Source organism: Populus nigra, chromosome 9 (assembly GCF_951802175.1).
Source record: "Populus nigra chromosome 9, ddPopNigr1.1, whole genome shotgun sequence".
Lineage (NCBI taxonomy): Eukaryota > Viridiplantae > Streptophyta > Magnoliopsida > Malpighiales > Salicaceae > Populus > Populus nigra.
The window spans coordinates 13,561,144-13,576,614 of NC_084860.1; the positions used below are offsets into that span (position 1 = coordinate 13,561,144).

The 15,471-nt window shown below is 32.0% G+C and overlaps 1 protein-coding gene across 1 annotated transcript; it reads right to left on the bottom strand.

The window, feature by feature from the left end:
• Positions 1 to 480: 480 nt before the first annotated feature.
• Positions 481 to 11,472, bottom strand: LOC133702708 (dynamin-related protein 5A). The gene is made up of 8 exons (XM_062127037.1): positions 11,004 to 11,472; positions 10,236 to 10,427; positions 9,941 to 10,147; positions 9,143 to 9,571; positions 8,560 to 8,787; positions 8,277 to 8,472; positions 7,109 to 7,805; positions 481 to 860 (listed from the first exon to the last, which is right to left on the bottom strand). The coding sequence occupies exons 1-8, from the start codon at positions 11,331 to 11,333 to the stop codon at positions 674 to 676; spliced, it is 2,466 nt and encodes an 821-aa protein (XP_061983021.1). The 5' UTR covers positions 11,334 to 11,472; the 3' UTR covers positions 481 to 673.
• Positions 11,473 to 15,471: the final 3,999 nt, after the last annotated feature.

Below are 15,471 nucleotides of genomic sequence, written 5' to 3' on the forward strand. Positions count from 1 at the left end.
ATATATCCATGAACAATAATTTTAAAATTTCTTACGAGCTTCTCTAGAATTTAAACTAAGCTACTGTGTTAAAGGATGGAATCTGCAGCTTTACTAGTTTCATAAATTGACACGCTAATGAATTGGACCTCTGTTCTTTCTCTGTACATGTTAGCAATATATCACCACGAAAAAGAGAAGGGATTCAAAAACTAGTCCACAAGAGTCAAGGTTTGGAAACAAGGACAGAGTTGTAATGGGATTCAAAAACCAAGGACTAAAAAATAATTCAATCTTACCTATTTGACCAATCAAATTAAATTTAGCATCATTAAATCATAAGTAGTGTAACTCAACTGATCAAATTCTAAGTTTGCTCCATAAAAATCACTAGTTCAAGTATCACAAATCTCAGAGTCACTGAAAATTTATATAGTTGTTAATTTGAAGACCCGTAAAATTAATCGAGACACTTACAAGCTAGTCCAGATACCACATTAATTAAAAAAAAAATCAGCATCATTAACCGCCACAAGGATCCAACCTCCCAAGCTTTACAGGAATAAATGGTTTTCGGATAGCCAAAAGAAAATTCAAGAGCGAAGCTTAAGAAATAATCCATTATGTAATGAAAATTCATGTGGTTCACTAGATGTGAAACCTTAGGCAGTACCATCGAAGAACAAGGGCTGCATTAAAGTGACCTAGCAAGACTTTTGAACTCGTTCAAGCAAGATTGGAGTATCATCTGGCGTTTCTGAAGAGATTGGCGTTCATTCTGTAGCACATCAATAGCACCAGGAGCAACAAACATGTCCATGAATTTCTCGTCATTTACAGCAAACAAATCCAATCCAAGCGCCACAACAAGCCGATCCCGACTGTATCAAGTAGACACAAAATGAAGAAAAATAAAATATATTACTGTGGTCATCATCTAAGGCAAAGCCAATGACAGAACTGCAGAAAAATATATTACTGTGGTCATCATCTAAGGCAAAGCCAATGACAGAACTGCAGAGCACAAAAAAATCACCATGTCACTTAGTGGAAACAATAACATAGTTATTACAGCTTTTCTTCAGATTGCTAATCATCTGGGATCAATAAGAAATCACTGGTCAAATGAACAAAGTTTCCTAATTCTTAGCAGATGCTTTATCGCAAACCTGCCTAGCAAATCTCACTTGTAGGGTTTTTCATGTTTCTATCACTCTTTGCTTGCTTGAGTTATCGACAAGTGACTGTGGTAGCTTTTTTGAACTGCCAGTTATTGGCAAGCATTGAAAGAGGGACATTAAAAACCAAAATCCTGGGCTAGGGGTGGCTCAAAGCCTGATTGCTTGAGTGAAGTTTAGAACCAGTGGACATCAACAACTATACATCAACGAAGTTGAGAATCAGATACGGCAATGAAACCACAATAATTGAGCTTGGGAAAAACTAAAAGGAAAAGGATACAATTACACGCACTCATGACACGAAGTCATAAAACTCAAGTGTCAAATTATATTTTGGTCATTAAAGTTTATGGTTGTATGATTAAGTCCTAAACCAACAATTACTGAAAATAATCTTTATTTTCTATCGTTGTTTCCCCTGCTGATAGGACCTATTTTTTTTTTTCTTTCATTTTGAACAATTACTAACCTGCCTGCTGAAAATTAAAATTTAAACTATTTTCAAATAAAGTTATACATAAAAGGAATATTTTAAATAAAATAAAATAAACTTCAATATTCTAATGGAGAACGCGTTACAACTATACTTATGGACTAGACAGACAAGGCTAGGCCTAGAAAAAAGTCCACGAAGAAACCCATGTTGATATGAAGCCTCAAGTTGTTTTCCTATTATTATTTTTCTAATCAATTTTGGATTTAATTATTTGTTTCCTACTTAGCTCAACACTTTTAACTTAATTAGAATTAATTAGTTAAGAATTCTAAAGCTAGATGGATTCTAAAAATTATGTAAGTTTTAATCAGGTATTATTTTCTATAAAAGATTTCAGGTCTAGAACTAATTTAAACAAAGATGTCAATTTATTTTAAGACAATTGAGACTATTCAAACTTCTAATAAAATATCAGAGTTTTCTCCAAATTTTTCTACGGTTTAGGTCTCTAACCTTAAGGTTTGAGAATCATAACTTTTATTCATACTATACATCGTGTCAATTAGTATTAGAGCATGTTAGTCTCATTGATGGACGGAAACGGTAGCAACCCACTCCATGATATAGGAGTGGAGGCCCTCAAGGGCATTGTGAGGGCTAAGAGTAGAAACTAGATTGTTTTGTGTTAGCTTAGGAACGAAGTATGGATTGTTTGGAGGAAAACATGACAGATCTAACTCGGTTAATACGTAACGCAAATAGAGATCATGAAAAGAAAAAGAAATTGCTTGGAGACTTATCTCGAGTCAGGCCTAACCCTAGACCTATTCATAAAGATCTACCTAGACAACTAGTTGTTTATGTGAAAGGTGTTGGTAGAGATAAATTTGATGGAGGTCATTGAGCCTTAGCATTTCAAGACAAACCACCACAACAAAAACATGATTTTCACATCAAAGTAGAAATCTTGACATTCAATTAAGATTTGACATAGAAAAATTTCTTAATTGGGTTGCTAAATGTAATAGGGTTAATGAGTACTCAAGTTTCTCGGTAGAAAAGATTATGAAACTAGTCACATCTAATCTAATGAGTGGAGTTTCTTCATGGTAAAAATGTCTAACAGATACACGGTTAAAAGAAATGAGACAACCTATTACATCATAGATGTACATAAAGCAATTGTTGTATGAGAGATTTCTTTTTATTTATGAGTAGTATTTGTTTCAGTGATACCAAGATTGTTCACAAGGTAATAAATTTGTTAATGAGCATACCACTAAATTTCAAAGGTTAGCATAACATGATAAGCTTCGAGAGACAAATAATCAACAAGTTCCAAGGTTTCTGAGAGGGTTAAAGCTGGTAATACGAGATAAGATTGGGATTGTAGGTGTTGTTCACGCTTTTTATTGCAAGGAATATGGCATTGAAGGCTAAGATGCTAATGAAAGAGATGGCTAATAATAGTAACAAATTTAACAGGTTTGAACCTTTTAGGATGTTGTATAATGAGACAAGCAAATTCGGTCCTCCTAATAAGGGAAAACTCATACAACCATTAAAGCTAACTCCAGTGAGGCCAAATACTATTATTAGACCTGACAAGGCTTCGAGAAAAAAAGTTACAATGAACAAACCAAATAACCCTTATGCCAGGCTAATGATAGCCAAATGCTTTAACTGTGAAGAACTAAGATACCATTCCAATGATTGTAGGAGACAAAAATCGATCAATCTAATCGAAAGGTAGCATGAGCGAGAACACTTTGATGAAAAAGGAGAGCTATGTAAACCCAATAGGGATGACAAAAAAGATTTGTATAAGTATGATGATGATGAAAGACAGACCTATGTAATTAAAAAAATGTTGATAACAGCAAAAGTTGCTGAGAATTCATAGCAAAACAAGTTCTTTCATACTCATTGCACCATAAATAAAATACGATAATTAGACTTAATTATTAATAATGGAAGCTGTGAAAATATTATTGGTAAACATACCACTGATAAATTGAAATCACCACTAAAACCTCATCTTACAACTTACAAAATTAGGTGTATTAAGTTAGTAAAAAAGATAAGGGTAATACTTTTTTTCATTGGAAAGTATAAGGATGAGATGTATTGCAATGTGGTAAATATTGGTGTATATAGTTTGATTTTCGGTAGGCTTTGGCAATAAGTTATGAATGCTAAACACCTGGGTAGAGATAATTTGTACAATATTAGAAAGAAATAATCCAAACCTAAAGCTTTTAAAGTAAAGGGAAAGGGTTTTCTTACAATAATTAGTTCAGAACTTGAGATGCAAGCAAAGGTACGAGAGGCAAATGCATGCATTGGTTGGTTGTGAAGGCATTGGATGAACAAGTAAAAATGAAAATGGTAAACATTCATGAAGTAATTAAGCCTTTACTTGTTGAGTTTGAGGAGATTCTACTTGATGGATTGCCACCAATGAAAATTATTTAGCATCAGATTGATTTAGCTATCCTTCCAAATCTACCATATTATTGAATGAGTCCCAAAGATGAGAGTCTAAATCCTTGTGCAATTCCAGCAATATGAACTTCAAATAAGGATGGTAGGTGGCATACATGTATGGACAGTCGCACCATCAACAAAATAACTATGGGATACAAGTTTTTGATTTCTTGGTTAGATAACATGCTTGATCAATATTTACAAAAAGAAGTGGTTATCATTATATTCAAATTCGACCAAGTGAGGAGTGGAAAACAACTTTTAAAACAAAAAAGGGATTGTATGAATGGCTGGTTAAGCATTTTGCGCTGTCTAACGATCTAAATACCTTCATAAGGGTGATGAATCTAGTTCTAAGTTCTTTTATATTTGAGGTTGATCACATGGGGCACTTGAAAAAGGTGTTTGAGGTGTTGTTGAAAAAAAAGTCGTACATGAACATGAAAAAAATATAATTTTATGAATGATAAGCTACTATTTTTAGACTTTATTGTTAGTGCAAATGACATACATGTCAATGAGGATAAAGTTCTGGCTATTAAAGATTGGCCAGCTCTTAAAACAGTTAGTGAAAAATGTATTTTCCATGGGTTGGCTACTTTTTATTAGAGATTCGTATGAAATTTCAACAATATTGTTGCACCCATTACAAAATGCATGAAGAAAAGGAAGTTTGATTAAGGAGAAGAGACAAAAAAGCTTTGTTTTAATCAAAGAAAAATTAAACAATGATATGGTTTTAATACTTCCAAATTTTGACAAATTATTTGAGGTAGAATGTGATACTTGTAGTGTCGAGATTAGTGCTCCTACCCCAGGAAAAGAGATTTGTTGTATTTTTTTAGTGAGAAGTTGAGTAATGCTAACTTGTAGTTCACATACGATAAAAATTTCTACTGTTTTTTAAACTCTTCATAAGTGTGACTATTATCTGATCGATAAGGAGTGTGTTATTTTATAATCATGAGATAATCAAAGAAGAATTAATAATAACATGCATGCTCGATGGGTCACATAAATACAGTTGTTCCCAATTAAAATTATATACAAGGCTAGGATTCATAACAGAGCTATTGATTATCTTATAAGGTGAGACTTTAACTACTTAAAAGAGTTGTATAAACATGATGTAGATTTCAGTGACGTGTGGAAGAAGTGTCATAATATGTTTGTTGATGATTTTCACATTTATTATGGATTTCTTTTGAAGAGAAATCAACTTTATATTCCTCGGTTTTCATTACGATAAAAGATTATTTGGGATTTGCATGAAGGAAGTTTGATTGGTCACTTAAGGCAATAAAAGACTATTGGTGTTGTTATTGACAGGTATTTTTTACCTCACTTAAAACAGGATATTGATAAGTTTGTGCAAAAATGTTATATTTGTCAAACTATCAAGGGGCAAGCACAAAATACAAGTCTATAAATGCCTTTACCTATTCTTGAAAATATTTAGAAATACTTGTCTATAAACTTTCTACTTGGTTTGCCTCGTACACAAAAGGGAATGGATTATATATTTGTTGTAGTTGACAAGTTCTCAAAGATAATGCATCTTAATCCTTGCAAAAAGATGAATGATGCATCTATGCATTTGTTATTTTCGAGATGTAGTTTGTTAACATAAGGTGAAGCATGTGATATAAAGCCTTAAGTTGTTGTTTTCTAATTGTTTTTTTTCTAGTTAATTTTGAATTTTAATTATTTATTTTTTATTTAGTTTAAAACTTGTAATTTCATTAATATTTTATAAGTTAGGAATCCTATTGTTAGATGGATTCTATTAATTAGATAAGTTTTAATTAAGAATTCTTTTCTATAAAGAATATTAGTTCTAGAACTAATATAAATAGAAATATCTAGTTTATTTTAAGGAAATCTGGACTATTTATACTTTTAATAAAATACCAAAGTTTTCTTTAAATTTCTCTATATTTTCAAGCTTCAGAATTTATCTTTTATCCATGTTATACACTTGTCACATCCACATTTCATCAATTAAAAAAACAAACACCACATAATGAGTAAATGTTATTTCCTGTTAATTTTCTATAATAATTTTTTGTATTTTGAAAAAGTTGCATGATAATTTTTTTAATTTCTATTATATATATAAAAAAAATATTGTATAAATGAATAACTATATTGCTTATATTTAGAATCAAACTACAAAATTTGTAATAGAATAGATTATATTTTGTTAGATTGGAAATAGAAGTATTAGAAAGGCTATGAGAAAATCGATTTAATACCAACTAAATGATTGTGTTTTTTATATAAACAAAAACCGTTGTAAATGAGAAAATAATAGTGAAAAAAGTAGACTCATTTTAAAAAAAATGCGAGACAGATTTAAAATTTTGAAGTGAATTAAAGTTTTTCAATATTTTTGGTAGGGCCAAGTTAGTATAATTACTATAAATAAAAATCAATTATAACCAACTTTAGTATTATATTTCTAATCACGTGGTAAAGCATGGTTATATTCATGATCTTGACATTAGTGTCTTGACATATGTATATAAATGCTAGACTATTACAGGAAAAAAAAAAAGGAACCTTAATTTATGAACTAAGTTGTCAAAATTGTTAGTGTAGCGACTGGTTTGTATTCCAGCATCAAACCCCTCGGCTGAAGTGAAATTATGAATGAAGACAAAATGTGCTAAGGTCGAAAATAAGACAAAAATCCGACTGTTAAGATTCTACTGTGCTGTGAGACTATGTTACTCTATGTGTGCCACTGTATCATGGACCAAAACTAAAATGGTCAAGGGAACAGATTCATGTTTTGTCTTTACTTTTCCTGTACATGAAAATCGGGGTCAAGAGAACGGTACAATGCTACGAGGGAAGCAGTATCCTACTTGAATAGATATCACAATATTCATCCATCCCTTACAGGTAACACATAGAATGCTTCTGAAGCAGATAGATTGATGCAAACCATTACCAAAACATACCCATCTAATATATGCTCATGCACAAGCAAATTAGTTTTAGAAAGACAAAATAAACTCACCATGGAGTTAGGAATCCAGAGTTCAAAGTTGATGTCACGCTTCGTTCCACAAGAACCTCACGTATCCGCGCAAAATGCTGTGCAGCAGATGAGCAGATTTCCAAGTATGCTGACCCTGATCTCGAACCACTATCACCATTTCCAAATAAAAGACTGCCACCGTTTTGAACTCTTAAATTTTCAGAGTTCTTGGTATGACCGATCATTCTTGAAATTCTCTTTCTTGGTCCAATTTCATTGCAGTTCACATTCTCCTTCCTTACACCAGCGTATACCACATCACATGGCTGGTCTGGAGATGGGGTCTCAGGCACAGTCATTTGGCTCTCTTTAAGAGCTTCTCTAGCTTCTGCAACTTTTCCTGGAGTAGTTTGCTGTACAATTTTTTCCGGAGGTATATTCTCCTGGTCTCTCGTAGTTTCATCACGTGATGGTGCCCCACAATCTGATAACTCAAGGTAAAATGGACCAGCAGAAACTTGATTGAACTTAAAACAAGATGTTGTGCTCAAACCAAAGCCTCCTTGAAAGTCATTCTCATAACAGACCTGAGAATATGGGCTTGTAACTGAATCGAGGTGATGCCGAACTAATTGTTTGCACTGTTTGGCAAGATCCTTTATGAACCTACTATAAGCATGCCTTAATGCAGCATGAAACCCAACATACCCGTCCATATTTCCATTTTTCTTACCATCTGCACAATTGAAGTAATAATATTTTGCATATCAATTTCAAGAATTAAGCTTAACGAAATTGCAAATTACACGTTGTGCTCAGATTCCCGGAAAAAAATGAGTTTCCAGCCAGCCACCCCCCCCCCCCAACAAATAAGTTGATGGTGCTGTTATTTTCTCAGGATTTGAACTATATGATAAGAGAACAACCACTGAAAGGTTTGGTACAGGATGTCATGCATTATGAAGTTCTAAAAATGTACACCCCAATCACAAAATGTATGAACTTTGTGGGTAAAAGAAAGGCTCCTGACTACAATGACTTAATATGAAAGAAGCCGTGGATTCTATTTTTTGTTATTTACTATTAGAATCCAGTAAATCCATATGCCCCTTTTATAACAAGAAGAACCTCAATTCATCCCCTAAATTATTCTGAAAATGGAGAAAATATGGACCAAAAGTTATACTAGACTTAAAAGGCTTCTTACATTCTGAGTCGCGGATGTGATTTCTTTCTAAAGCAAGGTCAAAGAGATTCCCAAGAACAAAGGCAAGCCGATCACAGGCTGTGTCAAGTAGAGGAGCAAGCCAAGACCGGGAAGCAGCGCGGGCGATCTCAGCAGCAGCTTCTGTCACACCTCTACCCCCGCCACGACCAGCATGGGCGAGTAATATATTTGCCACCTATTTCAAGAAAGCTAAATGCTTTAGCATTCACTGTTTGCTAATTTCAAATGTTCTAAACCTTTGTTTCTCTTAAAAAATTAATACCTTCTCCCTAGATACTGGAGGACATTCAATGGAATATGCAGCACACCGGAACTCATGCATTACTCTTTCAAAAGCAGCTCCTCCATACAGTCTAAGAGTAGCATTGGGAGGTTTTATATCTACAGTAACACCTGGCCAAATCCCAATACCACTCTCTGCCTGCTCCTCTACTGTTGTTTTCCCCCACTGCTCGGGGGCAGGATCGGCTGCTCCATCAATCAAAGCTCCCTTCACCAATACCAATAGCCAGAGAAACTTTATAACTTAATCACTGTGAAAGCTGCATGATCTCTCGCTCAATGATAGGTAAAAACTCAAGAACTATATGCTATCTTCCAGAAGAGGGACTGTTTATTGCTATGCTAGACATAATTCTTAGTTAAAGAAACAGGGGAGACAAACGATATCTGTCTGTAAGTGTTCAGGTACAATTTAAAAATCCAGAAATAAATCTTGAATATTGATCAACGTGAAGCACATTTGCAATTAACCAACACATTATGCAAAAACACATTATCTACCCTAAACAAGAAATTCAAGGAATATTGGATGGTCCAAAAGAATGAGCAAATTAATCACTTACCACATGATTGCTAATAGAAGCTGCATGCAACATTGCAGATCTCCGCAGATAAGCAACATCAGAAGTAGCCAATATTTTCGAGTCCATTCTATCCAGCTCAGCATTAACTTCACAACAGCGTTGCTCAAGGAGAGCTAGGGTTGCTGGAGCAGCTTCTTTGTATCTCTTTTGAAGTTCAGACTCCAAATAGTCCCTCAGACTGCTGAAACCAATATAGGGCCGAAACTTCTCTTCATCAAATCCTCCCTTGACCCCATCACGTAAATGATGTAGAATTTCTGAATCCACTTGAGATATTTGCCTGCGGAACTCATCATTTGTTATGGTGTTTTTATCCTTTGGCAGAGCCACAAAGAAAGGACGAGTGTTCTCCCCTAGGTAACCACTTGCACTTAGATAACGATCCACTTCCCAACGGTCACTAAACTCCTGCATTGATAGAAAGTGCCATGAATAAAAATCAGGCACAACAAGTTCAGAGTAGAAGTCGAGTTACTGAAACATTTTTGCACAGCAGGAAACATGGCTTCTCTCTTGCTATTTTCTCAACAACAGAATGATCCTCATCTTCAGTCACACAGTTAAAAGCAGAGATCATCACCTAATGCATCTCTAACACATGTTTTTTGCCATTCCATTAGCTACTTGTATTATAAAAATAACTGGATACGATGTCAACAGAATAATATGGGGTTTTGTGATTCATATTCCACTCTGTATAGTACGTGTATTGATTTCTCTCATTTACCATCACCCTTTAACCTCATCAATTCTTTTCCACAAACAAATTAATCATACCTTGAGCCTATTGTCAAATTTTGAAACAACGATTACTGTCCTTCTGAAGTTTGGATCAATGTCCTTAATTGCATCCAACCATAAGGATGAACACCATTCCACACTACTCTGTTGAAGGAACAAAAGAATACGATGGGGAGGACTGGCCAATGACTTCACCATTGAAAGAATTTCATCAGGCGTGTTCTCTGGTTCTCCTTTCCTTGCCTGAAATAAAAATTTCACACCAATAAGAAACAATTACATAACCAAAAACTCGTGAACTTTCAATTCACCTTGAAGCTAAACAACCAACCTTAAGGACAAAGCCAGGGGTATCAATGATGGTGAGATTAGGACAATGTGCATATTCAGCTCTCATCACAATTGGCTTAGAAGAAACTGCAGTTTTAGTCCTTTTCAAAAGCAACTCTGTACGGGATTTTATAATGTCCGCAATTGTCGTTGAAGACACAACAGAGCTTCCATATTCGTCAGAATCCTCTTCCTGATTTCAATGGACAAGTTTCAGTATCTTCAAACACGACAATAATGCTTTAGCATTTCAAAAATTTATCAAAATAAGATAAAGTAACTTCTACTGAACAAAATGTGGCTAATGCATAAATGTTTGATTACATAAACTGAAGACCTTACCCTGTTAAATCCAATAATAACCACAGAATTCCAATTTCAATTGGCGTTTTTTTCTTTTTTCTTAATTGAATTCATATACACAATTTTCATCACATTGTCACTAACCAATTTTCCATTTCTCTATCCCATTCCATGTTTGTCAGCAACAAATAAAAATAATTCAAAATCCCAAGTGCGGACACCCAACAATACTCTAATTTCCAAAAATAAAATAACAAAAACCCTAAATTCAAAACAGATATTGGAAGCCCTTATTCACTCAAAATAGCATTCAATACATAGTATATAATTCACATGAGAAAATTTAAATAAAAAAATTACCCACATAAGAAATTAAAAAAAAAAAAAAAGCCTTCGAGACCAGAAAAAATGGAACCCACGTAAGAAGTAAGAAAGGCAATAGAAACCCAGTTTGAATAAAAGATACCTGAAATCGACAACGGGGTTCAAGAGCGGAAGGGTCATGAACCATCTGAAGAATGAGGGGTCTGCGAGTACCCATTTCGACTTCACGGATATTGAATCTGAATCCAAGAAGTGCTTCAAGAAGCGAGCTTTTGCCATCAGATTGACCACCGAGTGCTACAATTTCAGGGATGGGTAGTTTCTCGCCGAAAGCAACTGCTGCTGCTTGCAAACGATTATACGCTTCGAATCGAGAGTTAGAGGGGTTATTTTGGTGTTTTCTTGAAAGGGAAGACGAATTCTTTGATGGAGTTTTTGTAGGTGTGGTTAAGTGCGCGTTTGTTGTTGCCATTGTTGTGTGTGTCACAGCGTTCTCTCTCTCTCTGTGTCTGCGTGTCTGAGAGAGAGAGAGAGAGAGAGAGGTCTTTTGAATTTGAAATATTTGGGTGGAGCGCAGAGAGAGACGTTGAGAGGGGGATATATAATTTGAGGTTTTCGTGGGCTTCCTTCCTAACGAACAAATGAGGTAATAGGCCTACTATTATTCTATTAATCCTATTTGATGGGTAGTTATATATATATATATATATATATATATCACGTTTAGTTCTCTTATTAGTAAAGGGAATTTATTTTCAATCTTCATTTTCAATGAAAATTTTAAAAAGTGTGTTCGATTTTAAAAAAAATAGAGAATATTTATTTTATTGAAAAATAGAAAATATATGAAGATCATCAATATTTAAAAAAAACAAACTATATTTTATATTTATATTAATCATCTTATTTCTTTGTACTTGTCATAATATAAATATAAAGTATTAGTTTTAATGTATTTATATTTAATTATCATGTAAATAAACCATGCTTACTAACTCTAAAAAAATAAATATTTTATATTATTAGTAATGAAAAATATTTATGGAATTAATCAAATATGAAAATGCATATGAAACAAGATGATTTTAATTTTTTATATTGATAAAGTGATTTTATATAAAATAAATATATTTTATTATTCTTATTTAAGTTTACTTGAATAACATTGGAAAACTTGTGAAGAAAAACTATGAGAAATATTAAAAATATATATATGTTTTTCAAACTAGTACAATTTAAATTTTAAAAAAATTAGTTTTTCAATTTTTTAGATAGATAAATATAAGGGTGATCATTTTCAGTTCGGTTCGGTTTTATCAAAAAAAAGTAACCGAACCAAAACTAAAAAAAAAACTGAAACCAGTTCAAACCGACCGGTTTTGGTTCGGTTCGGTTTTTTAGGATAAAAACCGGTTCAAACCGGTTTGGCTCAGTTTTTCAGTTTGGCTCGGTTGTTTCTGGTTTTGGCTTGATTTTTCCGGTTTTGACTCGGTTTGGCTTGGTATTTTTCTAGTTTAGCTCAGTTTTTCCAGTTTTTTTTGTTTGGGTTTGGTTCGGTTTTTTTGGTTTCAGGCTTATAAAACCGAAACCGAACCGAACCGGCTGATTTTTTTAAAATTTTAATCGATTTAGTCAGTTTTTTTTACGGTTCAGTTTTTTCAGTTATTTTTTTTCCAGTTTCTCTGTTTAATTAATTTTTCGGGTTTTTTTCTCACCCCCTAGATGAAACATTATACTTGAATACTAACTTCTAATTTTACTTTTTTAAAATTGAAATATTACTTTTTTTTTGGTTTTTTAAAAAGTTACTTTCTCTTCCAGCCTCACGTTATCAAAAAGTTGATTCTAAAATAAGAGATTTCCAAGGATTAAAACTTATTAAATTAACATAAAATATATGAAACCTAGAAAATTATCATTTTTTTTCACTTAAAATTTCTGAAGATATTTAAAGTAAACTGGTTCCTTATCTTTTATTATCATCATAGAATAAAATATATTAATATGTTATTAAGTTTATTAATACATAATACATAACTTTATTGTGCAGGTCACAAAGTGAGTTTGTTTACTTCCTTAGTTCTAATTTTAGGTAAGCATCCATTTAAACTTATTTTTTAAAACACAAGATCGATGTAAAACCATGTTTTTAAGATCTCGTATGGCATTATGGTAATGAATATTTTATTTAAAAATATATTAAAATAATATTTTTATTTTTTAAATTTTATTTTAATATCATCACATTAAAATAATTTGAAAATATATACTAAAAAATAACTTGAAATAAAAAAATAAAAATATATTTTTAAAAAAAAAACATTTTTAAAATAAAAAATAATCAGACTATAAATTACGAGATGAAATTTTAATTTTAATTAACACTGATTAAAAAAAAATCCTCTATTTAGGTAAGAAAAAACGATACTAATAAATTGAAGAACCATAGTAGGGACTTATATTATATGGCTAAAAAGGCCATTCAAATTCTCGTTTTTACTACTATTCCATGGCCTTTAATTTAACTAAAGGTTTTTTTTTAAAAAAAAAAGCATAATATATTGGGAGGATAGGAAAAACATTTTCTTAGAAAATGAATTATTTTTTAATATTTATCTTTTTTTAACTAATGTTTGATTTACATGGAAAAATGAATGTAGGAAATGAAAAATTGAAATAAATAATTAAATGTGATGCCCCATTAACATCCCTATTTTATTTTATATAAGAATATGACAAAGAAACATTTGATTTTTTTCTTTAGTTATTGATTATATTTTTTTTTGCCAATTCTAACTATAGATCAATTTTTTTTAATATGTAAAAATAATGTAAAGGCTTAAAAAATTATTAATCATTAATAAACATTTTATGTATATTAGACTACAACTTTTAAAATACCAAATGACATGTATTTTTGTAAAATATTTAAACAACAATATATTGGATTGACCTAGAGCAACCTTGATTAAACCGCTAAATACACAACCTCGATCATAAAAAAATAATAACCCCTCATAGAAAGAAAAATTAAAAAAAAATAAAACTCAATTCTCAAATAACCTACTATAGAAAGACAAAATTAAAAAAAATCATTAATTAAAAATGATAAAAAAAAAAATAACATGAGCAAACTCGGGTCAGTCTTGCAACCAATGACTTGAGCCGTGAGAGTAGGATAATCTCGTAGAAAATAAATTAAAAAACAATTATGAATTTAAATTCTCAAACCAACCGAATATTGAAGGATAAAATTGTAAGAAATCTAATTTTTAGAAAATAATGAAAAAAAGGGGAGTCAGGTCAAACTAGATAACTCACTAAACTCGTGATCCAGGTCTTGAGACTAAGATAACCCCATAGAAATGAAAGAGAAATAAAATTATAAAGCACAATCCCCAATCAACTTAGTGTTAAAGGATAAAATTTTAAAAAATTTTTTAAAAAGAACCTAAAAAAATACATGCCAATTTGGGCTAACTTTACAAACTCATGGCCCGGGTAATGAGTTTAAGATTACCTTATAAAAGGAAAATTAAAAAATTAAAAAATTCAATTCTCAATCAACCTAATGTAAAATGATGAAATTGAAAAAAAATCAACTAAAAAAAATCTAATACAAAACAAATAGCAATTAAAATAATAAGAACTAAATTTGTTAGAAAAAAGAAAGGCAATATACCTTGGCAAATTTGCATTAAAAAAAAAAAGAGAGGAGAGAGCAAAGAGAGGAGAGAAGGAAAAAAAAAAAGGACACCCACGTGCCACTCATATGTACACGTCGCACCACCAACAAGGGCTTTTTGAGATAAGGCGACATTCTACCATTGTACAACACCACACACGCCACTTGAGTATGACAACATTTTTCATACGCTGGCATATGCAATGTATGAGCCAATTTTTTTTACACTCCCATTTACCCCAATTCCTGTAATTATTTTTTGTTTCAAATTTGGTCTTTAAAACCTTAATTGTTTAAGATCAATAAATTTCAACTTAATTTTAGAATGTTTCCTCGACATCATGGTATCTTCTTATCTAGGCAACCAAAAAATATTGTTGAATGGATCAAATTGAAGAGAAAAGGAATTGAGTGACAAAAAAAAATAGGGTTGATTTTATCCCTGCTCGTGCAATATTCATGTTCTGATTCTTTCAAGAAAAAGAGGTTGAATATTTATTTGTTGTTCAATTTAGGTCCCCATAACTTCAATTATTTTAAATCAATATAATTTCATTTAATTTTTACAAATTAAACATTAACCAAACGCCCCCCCTCGGCATCTCAAGAACCCTGCCCGAAGCCAATCAAAGCAAAATATCAAGTTCAATCCCAATTAAAACCCAATATAAAAGGATGACATTTAAGATTAAAAAAACTTGTTAGTTGAACAAACTCCAACTCTGATAATTGTTTTTTCCTTCAATTAAGTTGACTTTTGAAATCCAAAGACCTATTTAAAGAATGGAGAAATCAAAGGTTTGTTTTAAATGTGGTTAGGGATCTAATTGAGACATTTTAATTATTTAGCTTTACACATGGGTCACATTAAGAAATCAAAACTTCATAGGCATTATTTATATATAAAAAAAAGTGTTGGAATTCG

Coding starts and splice junctions, on each gene's coding strand:
- LOC133702708 (XM_062127037.1), bottom strand. CDS start 11,333: ATGGCAACAACAAACGCGCACTTAACCACACCTACAAAAACTCCATCA. Junction 8,473..8,559: donor CTCCAGTATCTAGGGAGAAG/GTATTAATTTTT, acceptor TTCTTGAAATAG/GTGGCAAATATATTACTCGC. Junction 861..7,108: donor TCTGGATTCCTAACTCCATG/GTGAGTTTATTT, acceptor TACTTGATACAG/TCGGGATCGGCTTGTTGTGG.